General features: G+C 45.1%; 1 protein-coding gene across 5 annotated transcripts in view; it reads left to right on the forward strand.

The window, feature by feature from the left end:
• Window positions 1-20916, forward strand: part of LOXHD1 (lipoxygenase homology PLAT domains 1) — a 198326-nt gene that overhangs the window by 98865 nt on the left and 78545 nt on the right. For all 5 annotated transcript variants that reach the window (XR_014161414.1, XM_081881330.1, XM_081881332.1 and 2 more), the window contains 9 exons: window positions 2706-2782; window positions 3101-3297; window positions 6769-6961; window positions 7914-8074; window positions 9948-10248; window positions 12019-12170; window positions 13648-13781; window positions 17122-17267; window positions 17897-18001. Coding sequence is in view for 4 of the 5 variants with exons in the window: in XM_081881330.1 (XP_081737456.1) it covers window positions 2706-2782; window positions 3101-3297; window positions 6769-6961; window positions 7914-8074; window positions 9948-10248; window positions 12019-12170; window positions 13648-13781; window positions 17122-17267; window positions 17897-18001 (1466 nt within the window). In the remaining variant the exon portion in view is untranslated. The remainder of the gene's footprint in view (window positions 1-2705; window positions 2783-3100; window positions 3298-6768; window positions 6962-7913; window positions 8075-9947; window positions 10249-12018; window positions 12171-13647; window positions 13782-17121; window positions 17268-17896; window positions 18002-20916) is intronic.

Raw genomic sequence — 20916 nt, forward strand, 5'->3', positions numbered from 1 at the left:
CTTCTGCTTGGCGGTTGTGTCATGGGCTCTTGAGAAATTTGAAGACAAAGGTGCTCGCCAACTGCATCCTCTTTTATGAAGGAAAGCAGATCTCTCCATGACCTGTAGATATTGGATGACAACCATTCCAGGCCTGCTGGTCAAGGAGTCTTCCGATTTCTTTGGGGTGTTTCTTTTTTTTGGAGAAGCATAAAATCTTTGTATGAAACGTTGATCACAAACTATGGGCCTTGCTTATGGCTGATGTAGATGCTACACTCGTTACAAGGAGGCTGCTGGAAGCAGCTTTCCTGTGATGAGTGATCCTGGATATAAGACCAAAACAGGAAGTATCTCAGAAGAACTTCTCATGAAGGTGCCACCTAAATAGCAATATGTCTTGACCATGGTGGTGGCTTAATCCCTAGTCACTGGAACAAGATCCTAGCATGGGAACACCATCAAGAGCTGCACGAGACACAGGTACTAAGTTGCAGCAAGGTAAAAACCAAAGACCAAAACCGACCCTACGAAGACTTCCTTCCTTTGGGAAGTTATTTTGGTTGCTTCTACAGCTGCTTTCCTTACATTCTTACTTCTCGATCTCTGCCACAAGTCACCACAGCAGAGGATTACTGTTCCTAACTAATGCTGGGCCAAAACCACGGACGAGCATGTTGACGAACCTTTTACATCTCACACAAAACACACCCTCCCTTCTTCGCTGGGGGTGGGTGTCAGTGGAAGATGAAATGTGTCCTCATTGCCAAGGCAACCAGACCAAAACAGAATTGCTCAGATCTAATTGTTGCATATTTTTCCTAGCCAGTGCAGAATGCAGATGTCATCCATCGACACTTGCTTTTGGTGGGATATGCATTCGGATATATATCCTCACCCACATTTTTCTCCAGCCTAGTCATAAGCAACTGGAATGGGGAAAGTCTTGCCTAGTAATGAAAATGGACAAAATCGCCAGTATGGTGTAGACAAATAACGAGCATCAACATTAACGCCTAGGCAACAGAGATTCATTTCCTCCTATTCAGAGGGAAGGCAGTAGGTAGGATTTGTTTTCTCTCAGTGCTGTTGTCACATAGGACCGCCTGACTGGTTGCAGGGTGCTGTGGCATCATCGTGATTTTTGATAGGCTGGGATCATGGTGTGATGTGGCCTTTTCAAGTAGAACAAAATGGCGCCCCAGCAGTAGCAGGCAGAGGGGAAAATGGCAGCAGACAAACACAACCTTTTTTTGCAAGAAAGTGTTTTTTCTCCACAATGAACATCCCTAAACAGCAGGTTTTGCAGCAAAAATGAAAACTCAGGTGCGGTACTGCTAATTGTGGCATCTAAACCTTTCCAAAGCGCTTACCTTTGGCCACATGGTTTTAGAGACTGAAAGGGAAGAATACTGGGTAGAGTACATACCCGACAATCAACAAATGTTCAGCGAGGGGAAATTGGGTTCCTTCATTTTGCATGCTGCCCATTCTGCTGTGGTGCTTTGCCAGGGTCTCATAAGTATTTTGCATTTTTTTAAAAAATGGAATATACAGTCACCAAATGCGTCCAATGCATCTGTTGCCAGGCTGCACCAGTTCAGAATGCAAATTGTGTATGTCAGAGAGAGAGTGAGTGTGAGGGCTGGCCCTATGAGGAGACCGAGTGAGGCAGCTGCCTCAGGCAGCAAATCCTGATGTGGGGGGGGGAGTGGCCAGAGTTGTGAGTCCCACATGGCCTGCCCTGTGCCCCTTACACCAGCCCACTGCCCTTTAATGAAATCTTCAATTTAAAAAATGGGGAAGAATAGACAATGAGTATCCCACTTGTTTTGTAGATGTGGCACTGTGGGTTAAACCACAGAGCCTAGGGCTTGCTGATCAGAAGGTCGGCGGTTCAAATCCCCGCAACAGGGTGAGCTCCCATTGCTCGGTCCCTGCTCCTGCCCACCTAGCAGTTCAAAAGCACGTCAAAATGCAAATAGATAAATAGGTAAACGGGAAGGTAAACGGCATTTCTGTGCGCTGCTCTGGTTCACCAGAAGCGGCTTAGTCATGCTGGCCACATGACCTGGAAGCTGTACACCGGCTCCCTCGGCCAATAAAGCGAGATGAGCGCCGCAACCCCAGAGTCGTCCGCGGCTGGACCTAATGGTCAGGGGTCCCTTTACCTTTACCTTTACTACCTGGAATGTAGCATGTCAGAGGTTAGGATAAAACAGAAATTATACATATTCTTAGTAACCTTTGGGGTCATTTTTTTCAAACTCCCCAAACAAAGAAGGTTTCAATCTTGCTGATGATCTTTAAGGCATTAACTGCCAGAAGTTAACACCTTTCCCTAGCTCTTGTTCCCCGTCCCCCCCTTAAGCATCTCAAATCCACAACTGAGAAATGGAATAAAGTTGACAAATATATACATTTACCTTGCAAGGTGATATGCTCTTCTTCATTAGAGGTCTTCAAACAGAAGCTGCGTGGCCACCTGTCAGAGATTCTTTCACTTGGTGGTCCCTTCCAACCCTACAATTCTGTGAATTATTGGATATTGTTTCTTCTTTGCCAGGTGTCTTGTAATCTGTTTCTTTATTCCAGATTGCCATAAAAAGGTCTCTAGGCACACAGGTTTGTTTCTCAGTATATACACTGTGTCTTCCTGGATTTTAATAAACCTCCTGATGCTTGGCTGGTAATAGCAGGTAACTAAACTTTTATTTGCTGACCAGATGGCTTGACAAGAATGAGGATGATGGCATGATTATTCGAGAGTTAGTTCCAGCTGGGAGATCATCTATTCTGGAAAGTGAGTTTGCAAATGGATTTCATGTCTGGCTGTTCAGTTTTTTACTTCATTGGGACGGGGGTAGATAGAAAGCATTCTTTTAACTCATTGTGTCTTCTCATTGTTTCTGGTCAAGTCCTTTGAATGTCTATTTATCTTTCCTCTGTCAAGATGACACTGACCATTTCAGTTGGTCCTGAAAGAGTCTGAAGTCTCATACATGAATTCCTAGCTTCTGTCCTTTCCCTTCCTATTCTTTTTCGATCACCAGTGATGAGGGATGAGTTTTTGCCCTATGTTGTCAGGTCTCATACCTAGCACATGCTAATATTTCTGTAGATATCGGTTACCACATCAGCATAAAAACAGGGGACGTCCCTGGAGCCAGCTCAGATTCAAAGGTTTTGATCAAGCTCTACGGTGAAAAAGCAGACACGAAAAAGGAGACGCTTTTGGTGTCTGATAATGACTTAGAGGACTACTTTGAACGAGGACGGATTGATATCTTCACTCTTGACACAATGGACATTGGGGAGGTAAGAACGAACTGCAAACATGGCTTTGTGCCGCAGAAAGGATTGGTTTAATTGTTAAGGTCATGGTGGCTTTAAAAACGGAGTGTGGTTGCCTAGCAGTTTATCATACTTTATGGCATCACATGCTTTCTAAACTGAAACCCACAGTTAAGCAATGGCTTTTTTAGACTCAAAGAAAACATCAGAAATAGCACGCATGGACTCCAGAGCTTGTTATCGGACTCCATGTTGAGGAAAACAGTGGGTCGAGGCAGGGGAAGAGGAAAAATTGGAGCATGGTGTTTTGAACCCACTTAGGGGGCAATCCTATGGAAAGATCCACTGGGATAAGCATCTTAGGATGCAGCAGATCACTGGCCCAGCCAGCTGATTCCTGTTTCAGCCAGGTTCAGCTCGCATTAAGTTCCCCATTCCAGCTTGGCCAAATATAGCTCCAGCTCATCTTGCTCAGTTCATCTTGCTCAGCTCAGCTCAGCCTCAGCTGGCTGAGCCAAAGCCAGGGTAAATCCCCCCAAAGGTCATGGTGGGGGCATGGCAGAAGGAGGACCAAAATGGGTGAACTTAGAGTGGACCCTAAGCCCATTCAGTTCTATGATGCGACCCAGCACCCAAGCATAAAATGCTATTTTAGGAGGATATTTCAATCAGTAGAACATGAGACTCTTAAACTTGAGGTCGTGGGTTCGAGCCCCACATGGATTAAAAGATTCATGCATATGCAGGGACTGGACTAGATGTCCCTTGTGGTCCCTTTCAACTCTACAATTCTACAATTCTATGACTTGTTCTCTCTCTGCCATGCTTAGGTGGAGCAGCAGGCCCGCTGCTGAAGGGGCTTTCAATCTGGTGCAATTTTACACTAGCTTAATTTACATTGGCTTGCTTTACACCACCTTCTTGTGCACAGGACTCCTCACTACCTCTGCTGTCTGTAGAAGTGTTAATATGATGTGCTGTCAGTTTTGCACAGGCTCAGATCATTTAGCCTCTACTCAACAGGCTTTAGTCATTTTGAGAGCTGCTGGGATAATAATGATGATGATGATGATGATGATGATGATGATGATGACTGATCTCCAGGTTTTTGTGTGTGTGTCCAATGTTAGTCATAAGGGACACGGGTGGCGCTGTGGGTTAAAACACAGAGCCTAGGACTTGCCGATCAGAAGGTCGGCGGTTCAAATCCCCACGATGGGGTGAGCTCCTGTTGCTCGGTCCCTGCTCCTGCCAACCTAGCAGTTCAAAAGCATATCAAAGTGCAAGTAGATAAATAGGTACCACTCCGGCAGGAAGGTAAACGGCGTTTCCGTGTGCTGCTCTGGTTCGCCAGAAGCGGCTTAGTCATGGGACTTCCGGGTTGGCGCCATCGCCGAATGGCGGACTCCCTCCGAGCTCCGGAGGGAGTCTGCTCGGCAGGGGCTGGGTCCTACCGCACCGGCGATGCGGGGACCCTTAAAAACCACGGCCAGAGGAGGCCGTGGACATGGAGACTCGGCTGGCACCGTTAGCGCCCTCCCGACTCGTGAAGGAGCCTTTTTAAAGGCTCCGGATCGGGTGCCGGGGAGAAGCGTGGTGCTTGAGTTCTCTGCTATCCCTGCCGAGCGCAGCCGCATGCCATCCGGCGGAGAGCGCTGACTTCTTCTATTGAAAATTTGGATCTAAAAGAAGAACCCGTGAGTAATTGGAATATGGACTAAAAAAAGGGGACAAATTTTTAAAATTTGGAGCGAACGGGGGAGGTGGAAAAAAGGAAGTCAGCCCCCCCCTAAATTGTAGAAGAGCCAAAACAAAGGAATGGATAACTAAGATCGAGAGTAACTTTATTTCACCGAATTAGCAACTTCGCGAGGGAAATTTATAAGATTGAGCCGGAGGAGAAAAGTGGAATTTGTATTAAAAAGCAACACCCCCCCGGAATCCCTGGAGCGATTCGTGAAAATGCCTGGAGAAGAGTAACGGAGGTTTTGACAGGTTTTGACAGCGGTCAAGGAGCTGTCAAAACGGAAGAATGTAACAGAGACTTGGTTATGGACTTTGCCGGTTACATTTGATATAAGTTGAGTATAAATTGTTTCAAATTGTTCAAATGAGGATAAACAAGCTATTTGGACTGGTGGATGGGCTTTGGAAGGGAACTTTGTTATGGGAATCCATCTAGAGGAGCTGAGGGATATTGCATGTGTTTTTGACAGGAAACTTGTGCAGTTGAATAGAACTTTTAATCTCCTGGGAAACTGCAGAAATGGAACATTATTTTGTCTACAGAGGTCTACACACTATAGGAAACAATGGAACTATCTGTTGGAAAATGAAAGGATCATGATGTAATGTTTTGTTCCTGAACAACAAGCCTCTGCAGGGATATTAGAAACTTTTGGAGAAAGAACATTTCTGTGGGAGAACAGAGAAACAAAAAGGAGGAGAATGGCCGACAAGAATAAGGAAACAACAAGAACTGGACAGAAAGGGGAAAGGGGATATTTGGGATATCCAGATTTGACAAGCTTATGGAATTAAAATTGGAGTTTCTACTCCTGGATATAAAAATCTGGATAGAAGAAATGGACCCTCTTCTCGATAGACTTTTTTCAGGATTGGACATTCGTAATTAAATGATTGGACATTCGCAATTAATAAGACTGGCAAAGAATCAGAGGGATGTGGGTTTAATGTAATGTGGGAACTCCAGGAAGATATTAGAGATGGAGGGCTAGGAGGAACGTAACAGGGAAAAAGGGGAGGGAAAGTTGGAATCCAAAGGTTGTAAAATTATTATTTAATTCTATGTTGTTGTTTTTTATTTGTATTAAAGGGGGAAACTCGTGGAAGGGAATAGATCGATCTTAGGGGGATGGGAATTACGCTAAACTGGGTAATGGAGGATGATTGCAATTTGGGGATAAGAATTTGTTGAACCTAATTGTTTATTTGGAAGATTTGGAATACATGAGGGGGTGGGGAGGGGAAGTCCTAGTTATTGGAAAAAGTTTATAAATTGGATTTAATTTGTTTTAATTTGGAAAACCTTAATAAAAATTATTTAAAAAAAAAAAAACAGAAGCGGCTTAGTCATGCTGGCCACATGACCCGGAAGCTGTACGCTGGCTCCCTTGGCCAATAAAGCGAGATGAGCGCCACAACCCCAGAGTCGGCCACGACTGGACCTAATGGTCGGGGTCCCCTTTATCCCTAATGTTAGTCATACTCAGAGCAGAACCATTAAAATAAATGGGCATGCCTAACTTAGCTCCAATAACTGCAATGGGTCTACTTTGTATGGAACTTGGGTGCAACTCATCAAATCTAGATGTTGTATCTGCCTGCCTGCTATAGCACTGAGCAGAATCCAGAAGTCCCCAGAATCCAGAATCCAGAGAGCAAAGACAACTGAGGTAGTTGAGAATTGAGCAAAGCTAGAGCAATAGGCATTTCCATGACACACTCAAACTCTTTCCGTTCTGCCTCTCAAAGATCAAGCGGATTTCCATTGGGCACGACAATGTAGGACTCCGAGCTGGCTGGCACCTTGGCAGTGTTGAGATTTCAATTCCTGTCCATGGCAAGCAGTACAACTTCCCTTGCAACCGGTGGCTGGACAAAACCGAAGCCGATGGAAAGGTAGAGATTGAAGTCTACCCCAGCGAGATCGTCCCAATTGAGAAACGTAAGGACTGGTGGCACCTTTCTAGTGATGATGACTGATAGCATTTTCTGGGAGTGAAAGAAAGGGAGGGTTGTCCTCTGCGATGTTGGAAGATTTAGGGCAGATACAAGAAAGTACAGTGGTGCCTCGCAAGACGAAATTAATCCGTTCCATGAGGCTCTTCGTATAGCGGTTTTTTCGTCTTGCAAAGCAAGCCCATTGACAGCTTAGCGGATTAGCGCTATTAGCGGTTTAGCGGCTTTTAGCGATCAGCTGTTAAGCGGCTTATCAGCGGATCAGCTGATAAGTGGCTTAGCGGCTTAGGAAAAGGGGGAAAAAAGGGGGGGAAACCCGCAGGAACTCGCAAGACATTTCGTCTTGCGAAGCAAGCCCATAGGGAAATTCGTTTTGCGAAGCGCCTCCAAAACGGAAAACCCTTTCGTCTAGCGGGTTTTCCGTCTTGCGAGGCGTTCATCTTGCGGGGCACCACTGTACTGTACTTCTTCACATAGTAAATCATTTCCCCCCTATAAGGATATTTGACTCCTTTCCATATTGAAAATTACATTCGTTACTCAACCGTTATAGTCAAATTCAACAAAGCTAGTGACTTCCAGCTCACCCAATGTCTATGTTTATACAGTTGCACCTTGGAAGTCGAATGGAATCTGATCCGCAAGTCCGTTCGACTCCCAAAACATCCGAAAAACCAAAGCACAGCTTCTGATTGGCTGCAGGAAGCTCCTGCCGCCAATCAGAAGCTGCGGAAGCCCCGTCGGACATTCGGCTTCCAAAAATAGTTTGCAAACCAGAACACTCACTTCCGGGTGTGCTGCGTTCGGGAGCCAAAGCGTTTGAGAACTAAGCTGTTCGAAAACCAAGGTACGACTGTATTCCAAATTACAAGCAATTGCATTTTAAGGTTCTGTATTATCTAATTTCATCCTCTAAAATCTATCTGCTTCAAACATAGTGATAAATTACGAGGTGTGTGTAGTGACTGGCGACGTGAGGAATGCAGGAACCAATGCCAACGTCTTCATGCAGATATATGGTGAGCTGGGCAAAACAGAGGTCCTGATTCTGAGAAACCGGTCAAACAACTACGAGAGAGGAGCAACAGAAACCTTCAAGGTAGGGCTGAGCCACAGAAGGGGCTCTACCTAGATTTCTCTGGGGTGAGTGCTTTCCCTCTCCGCCAGCAAAAGTGTGGCGGATCTAGATATTGCATCTTTTTGCCAGGCTTGATGTTAGATGAGCCTTCTTCAGTTTTAGCTTCTCCGAGGTCACGCCTGCACAATGTGTTATGAAGTTCAAAATGTGCCTTGTGGACGTGATCACAAAGAAATGGAAAATATGAATCTTTAGCTCTCCGCCCTGAGAGCTGTGAATGATATTCTCTTCTGGTCTGAAATTGAAATTGAAATACTTGTACAACTTGTATACAGTGAGATTACATGTGCATCCCCCACTCAGCTCTCTTAGTCTTAATTCCCCTCGTTTACTGATGCACACCCACCAAACCTGAAAGTCAGTTGCCCTGTTGTTATCTTTTCATTCAACAGCCTAACAGCCCAGGATAGAAGCTGTTTTTTACCCTGTTGGTGCGACTAATCTTGCTTCTGTATCTTCTGCCTGAGAGCAGGAGATCAAGAAAGTGCCGGCCAGGGTGTGAATCACCCCTGAGAATTTCCCTCACTCTCCTGAGGCAGCGTTCTTCCGCAATGTCATCCAGTGGATTCATGGGACAGCCCATAATATCTTGTGCAGTATTCATCACCCTCTGTAGGCACTTCCTATCAGTTGATGTCAAACCAGCGCACCACACCATGATGCAGTATGAAAGGACACTTTCTATGTTGATTGACATCGTTCTTCCACAATAATCTGAGGAGATTGAGTCTCTGTTGGGCTTTCTTAACCACCTGGGTTGTATTTATTTTCCAAGTAAGGTCTTCACTGAGATAAACTCCTAGGAATTTAAAGGAAGAGACTCTCTCCACACAGCCCTCCCCGATGTACAGTGGGGCTAGTTCTCCTCTCTTCCTCCGAAAGTCCAGCACCATCTCCTTTGTCTTGCTGATATTAAGGTGCAAGTTGTTCCCAAGGCACCATGTAGATATTTTATATTTTTTATTTAGAAGTAGAATATCTGCCATCTGCATGTCAATCTTCTGATGTCACAATTACTCTCCAGTTGTGACTCCTGTATTGCAGTGGATTGGACTAGATGACCCTGGTGTCCCTTCCAAATCTATTCTATTATCCTTTTTCGCCCACAGGGGTCTTCAGAAACCCCATCCCAGGTCATTATGATTTAATTTGGAAATATTTGTAACTCTCCCCAGTACCCTACCTCTTCTCCCAACATTGGGCTTCCGGACCATTCATTATTTCATGCTATATTTTGTTAAACCAACTATTTGGTCATTTTTTAAAAAAGATTTACATATCTATGACTTGCCTGTGGGTTAGTTAAAGATTATAATTTCTTGCTGCGTGTTCTTTTGTCTTTTGCTTTGTTGCATAAACTGCAAAATCATTAAATGAAAGCTATTAAAATATAAAGAAAAGAAACCCTCTTCAAAAAACTGTCTTTGCAGGCACTGCCTATCATCTGTTTTATATTTTATATTTTATATAAAAAATCCTCCTGTATTTTTGTTATTTATGCTCAGTAGTCTTGTCTTTAACAAAATTGGTACTATTTAGAAAACACCCTTCTGTCCATCAATCTGAAATATAGAGATCATAATATCTAACAGCAGGCATGGCCAAACTTGGCCCTCCAGATGTTTTGGGACTACAACTCCCATCATCCCTAGCTAACAGGACCAGTGGTCAGGGATGATGGGAACTGTAGTCCCAAAACATCTGGAGAGCCATGTTTGGCCATGCCTGTCTAACAGGGTTGCTGTAAGGATGACAGAGAGCATGTACAAAACGCTTTCAACACCTAAAAATGCTGTCAAAATGCTCAGAGTTTATTTTACTAACCATCTTAAAGGTAGAAGCTGCGGACGTTGGCAAAGTCTACAAGATCCGAATTGGCCACGACGGAAGTGGCATTGGGGACGGCTGGTTCTTGGAAACTGTCACGGTTAAGAAGATGCCGACAAGGGAGGAAAAGAAGAAAAAGAAGAAGAAGAAGAAGAAGTCTCCTGAAGAAGCGGAGGAAGAGGAGGAGCCTCAGGAGATAGATATTATGGAGGTTTATCAGTTTGAAGCCCACCGATGGCTGGCCAGAGATGAAGAGGACAAGGAGCTGGTGGTGGAACTGATACCAGAGGATGGAGAGGAAATTGAAGGTAAACTAGGGTCACTGGAAGGTAAACTGGGATCGAAGGGCCATAGCTCAGTTGCAGGGATGGAAAAGATCCCTAACTGAAAGATCCTGGAGAGCCGCTACATGTCAGTACCAACAATTCTGTGCTAAACACAGTATAAGGTAGTTTCCTTTGTTGGTGTGCATGATTCCTAGTGCATTTTCTTATATCCAGCTTTAGCGGGTATGGACCTTGTGTGAGCAGGGTGGCCAATAAGTGGAGATCCATGCAGACACGAGTCCAGGGTTCTCCAACTTTCTGATAGTTTGAAGGGACTTTAGTCAGAGGGCCCTCCAGTTCAGGAAATAGCGCTGCTGATTCCCCTTACCTTTTCCTCTGCAATGCAAAAGCAGCCTGGGGAGGGAGACTTGGGCAAGGTGATTGGGGAGGAGACTTGGACAAGGGCAGCGTGGTGTAGTGGTTAGGGTGTTGGTCTAGGACCTGGGAGACCAAATTAGCACTGGGCACCTAAGCTCACTGGGTGACCTTGGGCCTGTCCCCACCTCTCAGTACTTCAAAGGGTCATTGTGGGGATTAAAAGAGGAGGAGGAGGAGGACATTGTATGCTACCTTGATGTATATTTAGCTCTAGGAGGCTTATTTTGGTCAGATTCAAGTATATACACTTCCTGGTGTTGAGTTGGAATCTCCTTTCTTGTAACTTGAAGCCATTGGTTTGAGTCCTCCCCACCAGAGCAGGAGAAAACAAGCTTGATCCAGCTTCCATAGATACAATCAAGTAGACACTTCCAGAGTTAGCCCTAAATACATTACTTCTGGTAAATGAGCCACGATAGCTACTGGAGGGCCATGAAAATTTGTATCCTGGGCATTTTAGACTTGTGCACTCCTGTGCTATCTGGTGTAATGATCTCTGCAAGGCAAGCAAGTCCCAATAAGAAGTAATGACTCTCCGGTAGTTTTATGTACGTTTATTTACAAAAAGACACATCCAGAGCACTGCTTCTCGCCTGCTCGCATTGACAATAGTTGGTCAGTCTGAATTTTCACCTCTCCCACAGCAGGAAGGGCGCCAAACTCCTGTCTTTCCCCTCTTGCCCTTCCGTTGCCATCTGATCTTATCCAGTCTCCTAGAACGGGGACTGAGAGGCTGGCCTTCACCCTCCCCACTGTCATTTGACAGTCTCAGACCTCTGCTTATCTGCTGGTTGCGTAGCAGTGCTCTGGCTGCCTTCTAACTCTTCCTCTTCTTGAGAACTAACAGAGTCTTCCCCAGGAAGGCAGGTCGAACTGTCCTTTCTCAACTCTGTTAGCCAGCTCTCATCTGCAGAGTCAGTCCCTCATTCACTTAGTTGGATTTCTGAGTCTCACTCTTCCCCTGCGCTCTGGGGGGCCACTTTCCTGACACCTGAGACCAAAGGGCTGCATTGGTTGTCAGATGTGAATTCCCCACCCCCAGCTCTCGTACCCTATTAAAACAAACAGTAAATGTGGGTACTCTGCGATGAGAAGAGTCCTGAACTCCCTCCTGGAGGAATTCCCTGTTCAGGGAAGTTTTTAATGCTGTATTGGTTGGGAGTCACCCAGAGTGGCTGGGGAAACCCAGCCAGATGGGCAGGGTATACATAATAAATTATTATTATTATTATTATTATTATTATTATTATTATTGACTCACCAGAACCCTTCAGTGAATAACAGAGGCCAAGCCTAAGCAAAACATGTTTACAGAAGGGAAAACAATGAGTCCTCTCAGAATCTCAATACAGATTTATGGCTTCCTTCCCCCAGCAAACTTGTATGAAGTCAATGTCATCACTGGGGGCGTGTGGGGCGCCGGAACGGATGCTAACGTTTACCTGAGCATCTATGGTGAAAGAGGAGACACTGGAGAGAGGCACCTGAAGCGCTCAGATCACCTCAACAAATTTGAGAAGAACCAGGTAAGAACCTGAGAACTCGGTGCCTAGATGCAGGTCACACGCCCAGCTAATCCAGCACTCCGAAAAGAGCCAAGAGACAAACATGACATTCTGCTCTCTTCCATCGCAGCACATCACCAAACAACAGATCTGGAGTAATATTTCAGATTTACAGCTTCTACAGATTTGTTCCCAATGAGAACTTTCTCCCCCGTACAAATAGCAGCTTTCAGGGAGCAGTTTCCCTCCCTTAGGATCTCAGCAGGAAAGAAATGAGTTAAGCTCCTCCATCCCTTCCTCCTGCAACCCTGATAATTATCAGCTCCCTCCATCAGCTGCTATTTGTATTTTTTAAAATCATGCACGAAAAATGCACTGGACGGTGCATGTAACATTGCAGCCAATTTATCTGTTGGGCACTTGCAACAGACCATTAAACAAGCAGAGTTGGGGGCAACAGTTTGACTGCAGATGTGAACCTGCCTTAAACTGAGAGGTTTGTAAAAAAAGAAAAAGAAAAAAGGTTTCATAAGGCTGATTAATATTCTACAGCCTTTTAAATGTGTTTGTGGGAGGGGTGTGTTATTGTTTTGTTTTAACAATTTATTTGGTTTTCCCCCTGGTATTTTTATCCTGTGAACTGCCCTGAAATCTTGTAATGAAGGATGGTATCTAAATAATAATAATAATAATAATAATAATAATAATACATGTCTTGGGATGCGGGTGGCAGAGTGTGATGGCCTGGGATTCTGATTCAGAGGCTGAACCAGAGGAATCCCAGCCTGCACAGGAGTCCCCGCCTCCAGGGCCGGCTGAACTGGGGCAGGGCCTTGATTCTGAAGCGCCTGCACCTGTGCCGGATCCTCAGGAGCAGGCACCAGGTGATTCCACTCTGGCTCCAGAGATGGTTGAGGACTCAGTGCCTGCAGGTGAGTCTCCCCCTGGGCCCAGTAACCCTTCAGCCTCTCCTGAACTGCAGAGGCTCAGGGCAGAGAAGCGAAGGGAACTGGTTTCTCCCAGGAGGAGTGCTTGCCTTAAGGCCAGGAGCGGCGGGTCTCCTGGGGGCCGGGGCCGCCCCTGGCCTCAGAGAAGATAAAGGCCAGTCAGCCCGGTCCCAGGTTGCGGGAGCAACGTCGTTGATGAGTACCTGTTCCTGCCCGGACCCAGACCTGACTCTCCAGTGCTCCTGTCCCTGCCCGGCTTCTTGCTTCGGACCTCGCCCCGCTCCTTGTGGACTGTTTCCAGGCTAGTGACCCAGGACCGGACTTTGACTACGCCAACGGTAACCTTTTCCCCGGGACCAGCACACAGAGCCTAGGACTCGCCGATCAGAAGGTCGGTGGTTCAAATCCCCGCAACGGGGTGAGCTCCTGTTGCTCGGTCCCTGCTCCTGCCAACCTAGCAGTTCGAAAGCATGTCAAAGTGCAAGTAGATAAATAGGTGGGAAGGTAAACGGCGAACTCCAGGGGGCGCTCTCTCTATCTCTGCTTTGCAGGTGGACGTATTCACTGTTCCAGCCATTGACCTGGGAGAGCTCAAGAAGGTACGCATCCGCCACGATAACACCGGAAGCAATCCCGCTTGGTTCCTGGAGAGGATCGAGGTCATTGACACCAACGAGGACATCACGTGAGCGAATCAATGACTGTCCCTCAGCAAAGGCAACATTCTGGGTCCTGACCAATTCACAGGGATATTGGAAATTAATGTGCAACTCCAGTTGTATATATAACCTAAATGCCCAAGAATTGCATAAGTGAAACAAGGCATGGAGTTGTTGTTAGGATAAAAACTACACAGAACAACCTAAAGGGGAATTTCAACAATGGGGTCCTCCTTTGCTTGGGTAGCGGTACCCTTGGGTGTTCTACAGTGTAGCCCTAAACATTTATACCAAGCGACGAATTCTTTTTGGCTTCCCCCAATTTCCACTTTTGGTTTGTTTCTCCTTTTTGCTCCATTTTGCTGCCTCTTAAAAGAAAAAGCTACTAATAACATATTTATACAATAACATATTTATACAATAACATCAAACCTAAAAACATAAAAATAACAATGAATACACCATATTACTTCTCTATCTTTGACACATCTTCTAATACTAATGATGTGAATGTTTATTTAAATCCTGCCATCAAGTCTATAGACTTTCTTTGTTTCTGCAAGTATAATATAAATGGTTCCCATTCCTTTTCAAAGTCGCTGTCGTCTTTTTCTCTTAATCTGTCTGTCATTTTTGCCAGTTCTGCATAGTTCATCAGCTTCTCTTGCCATTGTTCTTTAGTTGGTATTTCTCCAGTCTTCCAATTTTGTGCGATCAACATTCTCGCAGCTGTAGTGGCATCCCTAAATAAAGTCCTCTTTTCTTTTGGTATATCTTGGCTTAAAATACCTAATAGAAAGGCTTCAAGCCTTGACAAATTCAATGGGAGTTACTAGCAAATAAGTGGATATGGGACTGCAGTCTCACTCCCTCCCACAGAGAATTTCAGTACAAGACTGGGTTGCCTTTGTTCTGCGATGCCCCTATACAAAATCTAACCTCCTGGCAGGTCCCATTGGCCTTCCCCCAAAACCCAGGGTCAAAAGAGGTTTGGGTAAAGCAGCATCTTCAAGAATGATACATGCCTGCAGGTCAGATCAGGTAGTGTGGGGTTTGAAACCAGCCCACCTCCTTTCTCAAAATGGCTATACAAGAAAGCAAGCTGCTGGCCAGAGCTTTCAATATGAGGGCATTTATTAATGTTATACAGTGGTACCTTGGTTCTCAAACTTAATCCATTCCAAAAGTTCGTTCCACTCCTGAAACTGTTCAAAAACCAAGGTGCGGCTTCCGATTGGCTGCAGGAGCTTCCTGCACTCAAGCAGAAATCGTGTTGGACATTTGGCTTCCAAAAAATGTTCAAAAACTTACTTCCAGGTTCTTGGTGTTCGGGAGCCGATTTGTTCGGCAACTAGGCCGTTCGAGAACCAAGGTACCACTGTATATATTCTAAAATGGTTGTTAAGATTATCAACAACAACAAAAGCTGCGTAGCTAAGATTTCCTGGATACTTAAGGTAATACTGTCATAGGCAAAGATTGGAAGTAAAAAAAAAAATTTTTTTTAGAATGTTACGAATTAAGAGATCAGAGACAGAGATAAAGGGTTGGCAAAGTATGAGTAATAAATTTTGTAATGGGGATAAGAAACCTAGGATTAATAAAAGAAGATGGTATAAACCCCAGAAAACAGGTGGACAGTGTCTCCCCAACATAAAGTTATATAGCAAATCGATTAAGTTATACCATAGACTGGATAACAGAACAATGAGATTTAGAATGGTTAGAGAGTGGTAGACAGGAAATGAGGGAGAAGTTAGTGAATATATAAATTTTGATCAAACTAAATAGGCAATGGTGGCAGAATATTGAAAATCCCTTATTAAAAATCATCATTGAGATATGGGCGATATATAAAGGAAAATTGATACCAGTAAATTTCTCACTAACTCTGGCGGTGATGATAGAAGACTTCCCAGTAAATTTTAAAAATTGAATTGAAAAAGAAGTGAAATAGAAGAAAATGCTTAAAATAAAGGAATGGGTGGAGAAAATGAGGAGCAAAGAACAAATAAAAGAAGCTCTAACAGGAAGTAAAATAACTTGGTTTAACTATATACAACTGAAGCCCCACGCTGGGCAAAAGATCCCTGCATTGCAGGGAGTTGAAGTTGATGATCCTTGTGGTCCCTTCCATTTCTACAATTCTACAATTACTTGGTCTACTGTCCTACTGACCTGCCCCTTTAAGGTCAAGCTGGAGAATACATAATTCATCATCAACCTTTATTACGGTCCAGAGACCCAACAAATCGTTACAAAGCAATACACAATTCATACAGTCTATCTCCAGGTTAAACAAGCATTTCGTTCAGAATATAGGGATCATTGGTTCTTGCAACCACCGATAAAAACTTGGCCACTGCTAATGTTCTAGCATTTGTCCGGTCTTCCCATAGGAACCTGACATAGTGAGCCTCTGATTTCCCCGGGAAAGATACCAGCAAGGGTAATATCAGTTCAGCCCTGGCTTGCTCATATTTTGCAAAGTGCAACAAAATATATAATTAGCTACAAATCTTTACTCTTAAGTGCAGAGGGAACAGGGCGGATTGATCACAAATTGTCGGATCTGGATCCTCGCACGAAGGTGAATAAAATGGCTTTAACCATTTGCCCCTGTGATGGGTTGCGATCTGAACTCCTGCCTGCAATTTACATAAGGGGGAAAATAATTGAGGAGTATGAGAGGGTTTCCCCCTAGGCAAATTGCAGGTGTAGGACCCCAGATGTGGACTAGGAAAGCCCCCCTCACTGACCCCCTTGTTTGGGCAACTTGTGCTAAAATAGAAGGTTGCGGGGAGCACCTGTCCTTAAGGGCATTCGATATGGAGCCAGCATATTCTCAGGAGTTCAGCCTACATTCGAGTAGGACCCTGGCAGAGACACATGCCTGACTGGCCTGTTCCCTCCCTCCTGGTCAATCGTTCGGGAGCTTCTTAAACTTTCTTCAGCCCGAACATCACAGCGACCGATGCCAACAGACATTGGCACACTTAGGGATCTGCAGAGTTTGCACATCTTGCATGACAGACCTCTGTAACTCAGCATTTTGGCTAATCTACTTTATTTACATATAAACACATGGAGCACTGCAACATGGCTCCCTCTCTCTAGCATCAGACAGCAAAGAGAAAAAGAACAAAGGACAATAGTCCCACTTCACGGAACACAGTAACACAAACATCCTGTCTCCGTCACTTCCCACTCTGTGGAGTCAAAACATACACCGTCATGTGAAAGACAAAAATCCCATGACTGCAATCACGGACCAGGAATTCTAACACATATTGCCTACACCTTTAGAGTAGGATTTCAGTCTGGAGGTGGCCAAGGGGAGGTTGCTAAACTGTGCTGTTCTTGCAGTTATTATTTCCCATGCCAGAGGTGGCTGGCAGTGGAAGAAGATGACGGTCAGGTTGCCAGAGAGCTGGTCCCAGTGGACGAAGCCTTTGTGCTGAAGGATACCGACGATTCTGGGTCTCTTGCAACACTCGGCCTAGAACAGAAAGGTTTGCCACCAGCTCTTTACAATTGCTTCTGCATCCCAAAGGCTGAGGATGAGGAATGAGGAGAAATGAGGACCAGAAATGAGGAGAGGCTTTGCATCCCCCTCGAGTGTTTTTGCTTGGCTGGAATGAGTCCTTGAACTCTGCTTGAATACCACTTCCTTCCTTAGATGACAGAATTGTGTGGGCTTAAAAACTAGCTGACTGGACAAATGAAGACATCTGAAGGCAAATCTTTAATGGTTGATGTTTTCTTGTGTTTTTAATATTTTGTCGGAAGCCTCCCTGAGTGACTGAGGCAACCCAGTCAGATGGGCAGCCTATGAATAATTTTTTAAAAAATTACAAATGTAAACATGTGTTGTTTAGCTCACTTTTGCCTCTTGCCCCACCCACTATTGGCATGCGGCCTCCAACAGGTTGCACAGAGGGGAATGTGGCCCTCAGGGTGAAAAAGGTCCCGCGTCCCTGTCCTAGAAGTATGACTCTACTGCGGGTCTTGGATCACTTCTATTCAGTGGCTAACTCACTCCATAGAATAGTCCTGTGTGTGTGAAGGGATAAGAGAGGGCATGAAATTCACCATAGCTCGGAAGTCAGCCCTTGCCAATGGAGATTTTTCTTCTTGACAGCTCAATCCACGACGTTTACCGTGACTGTGAAAACTGGGGACAAGAAACGTGGTGGGACGGACGCCAATGTCTTCATTGTCCTTTATGGCACCAAAGATGATACAGGTGGGAGCAAAAAGCCCAGCCCCAGGGCGAGATGGTGGGGTGCTGGTTGCGTGGCAAGATTCCGCCTCCCACCAGTAGAAATAAAGACACAGGACACAGTAATTTAGGTTAATGGGCTAAAATTAGGCCACAACTTTACTGGTTACAGGTGATGAGTGGTATTGGCTTAGGCATTGGTCCTATCGACTATCCGGCTTCAGCCTGCTTGCTTGAAGACCAGGAAGGGTTAACACCAGCAGGGGAGCCCTGCTGATGCACATCAACTAGGAACTCCCCTGGGGTCACCGCTCGGGGGCGTGCCTTGGGCCCTGGCCTCCATAGGCGTTGGACGGGGCCACGCCCCCCAGAATCCTTTACCAGACTACCCTTCAATATTTGGGGGAGATGATGGTGCTCCTCCCCCCCTCATACATCTACAAACAATACCCATACCAATGCCTAACCGCCAAAGCCGAGAAAGTTGTGACGATTTGCTACGAGGTAGTTGAAAAACCAAATGCCTGGTGCCAATTTGCCAAGTGGAAAAAAATCCTACCAGGCCCCTTAATGGCGACCAACCAAGGTCCATAGCAAGGTCAAAAGAGGAACCTTGAAGGGTGGGCGGGTGGGAAACAAACATAGCTGAGCCACCAAAGAGGGAGATTCCTGGCCGCGCTTGCCTTAAATGAGGCAAGCCACACCCACTGGGCCAGCCGATTGGCTGGCCCGGGGATGACGCGACCAAGGATTTCCCAGATCGCGTGGGGCTGGGGGCCAGCCTCCGCGCGCGTGTTGGGGGTGTGATGCCCCGCAACACACCTCCTCCCGTGGTCGGAAGTGGCTTTGCCACTCATATAATTGACTGCCAGGGCTCAAGAGAATTGGCATGGAAGGTTTACCTACTCTTCCAGCAAATGCTTTTTCATCGTCTCATGGCAAAATTGTTTTCTCACTGGGGCAGCCAAATCAGATTGGAGTTTCTTGTCTTGCCATGGATAGATGAACTACAGTGGTACCTCAAGTTACAGATGCTTCAGGTTACAGATGCTTCAGGTTACAGACTCCGCTAACCCAGAAATAGTACCTCAGGTTAAGAACTTTGCTTCAGGATGAGAACAGAAATAGCATGGTGGCGGCGTGGCGGCAGTGGGAGTCCCCATTAGCTAAAGTGGTACCTCAGGTTAAGAACAGTTTCAGGTTAAGAACGGATCTCTGGAACGAATTAAGTTCTTAACCCAAGGTACTACTGTAGAAGGGATGCGGGTGGCACTGTGGGTTAAACCACAGAGCCTAGGACTTGCCGATCAGAAGGTTGGCGGTTCAAATCCCTGCGACGGGGTGAGCTCCCGTTGCTCGGTCCCTGCTCCTGCCAACCTAGCTGTTTGAAAGCACGTCAAAGTGCAAGTGGATAAATAGGTACCGCTCCGACGGGAAGGTAAATGGCGTTTCTGTGCGCTGCTCTGGTTCTCCAGAAGCAGCTTAGTCATGCTGGCCACATGACCCGGAAGCTGTACACCGGCTCCCTCGGCCAATAAAGCGGGATGAGCACCGCAACCCAGAGTCGGCCACGACTGGACCTAATGGTCAGGGGTCCCTTTACCTTTACCACTGTATAAACTTTTGAGCTGTTGTGTGTGTCCAGGCCTTCTATGGGTCTTCACCTGGAGCCTCTTGAGGTTCCTTTGGGCAGTTCCATTACACAGTAATAAGTGCAGTTCATGTTCTGAAATGCACCAGATCTGACTGAATTAGGGATGGACAGATCAGTCAAATTCCACTTTCACAGGTTTTATTTTAAAGCATGATTCTTCTCATCATTTCTGTGGATGGTTGTTGGTTTTTTAAAAAAATAATTGTGAAAATCTTTCGACCCCAGTCAAAGGGAGTGACCTACTAATTGCAGTGACTGCATTTGCTAGCAGTAGTATAATTGCATCAAGTACTCTCTCAAGACCTCCAGTCCTACGATTGGTCAGAATAGGGGCAGGTGAGATATCAGGTGCAGGTGTTGACATCAGGCAGGTGTTTTCGCTGTACTCTTTTTCAGCATCTCCTTAAAACATTTTTGTTTAGGCCAGTCTGTCCAGACGTGTAGAATGTTGACATACCATTTATTTCCTTTTTAGCTACTGTCAGTTTTTGATTATCTTTTGCGTGTTTTAAAATACCTGTTCTTTTGTTGGCATCCATCTGTCTCCGCTGTTCTAACTGTTCTTTTAATCAATAATTTTAATGTTTGATTTTATATTTTTGTAATTTTCCTTCTGATCAAGTGGTGCATAAAATTTTGTTACGTAAAAATAATGGGATAAGGAATGATTTTACCTCCAAACCATTTATTCATCCAAATTATATCCTGCCTTTCAGGATCCAATTCCTTCCAAGAAAATTTACAAGTAACATCCAAATACATCTAAACATACACACAAACACTATTATTATTATTATTATTATTATTATTATTATTATTATTATTATTACTATACTTATAAAATTTATATACTACCCATCATCTGAAGATCTCAGTGTGGTTCACAAGATAAAAATAAACTAAATAAACAATAAAGCATATAACAAGTTATCAGGATCTTTCCCACAGGGCAGTTAATGGCAGATGGCCCTGAGGGAGAGAAGAAGGTTAATTTGGAACAGGGTTCCTGTTGTATTTCTCTTCCAAATCCCTAAGGACAAAAGGTTGTCACCAACTAGGTGTGACCATTATGCTCATTTGCCTTCAGTAGCAGTAAAGCTCTGCTGGATGAAAAACAATGGCCTCTGGTCTATTTTTTGGGAATCCTGCAATGTGTTTAAGTTTTTACTCTGCTAACTATACATTGGAATATACTCTGGATCAATATTGAGTAGAAGTCCAATGACTCAACAAGGATGCCCAGTGGCTACTGCTTTGGCATATGCCCAGATACATCAACCGCTGG

This window comes from Podarcis erhardii, assembly GCF_964252035.2.
Source record: "Podarcis erhardii genome assembly, chromosome: 11".
Classification (NCBI taxonomy): Eukaryota; Metazoa; Chordata; class Lepidosauria; order Squamata; family Lacertidae; genus Podarcis; species Podarcis erhardii.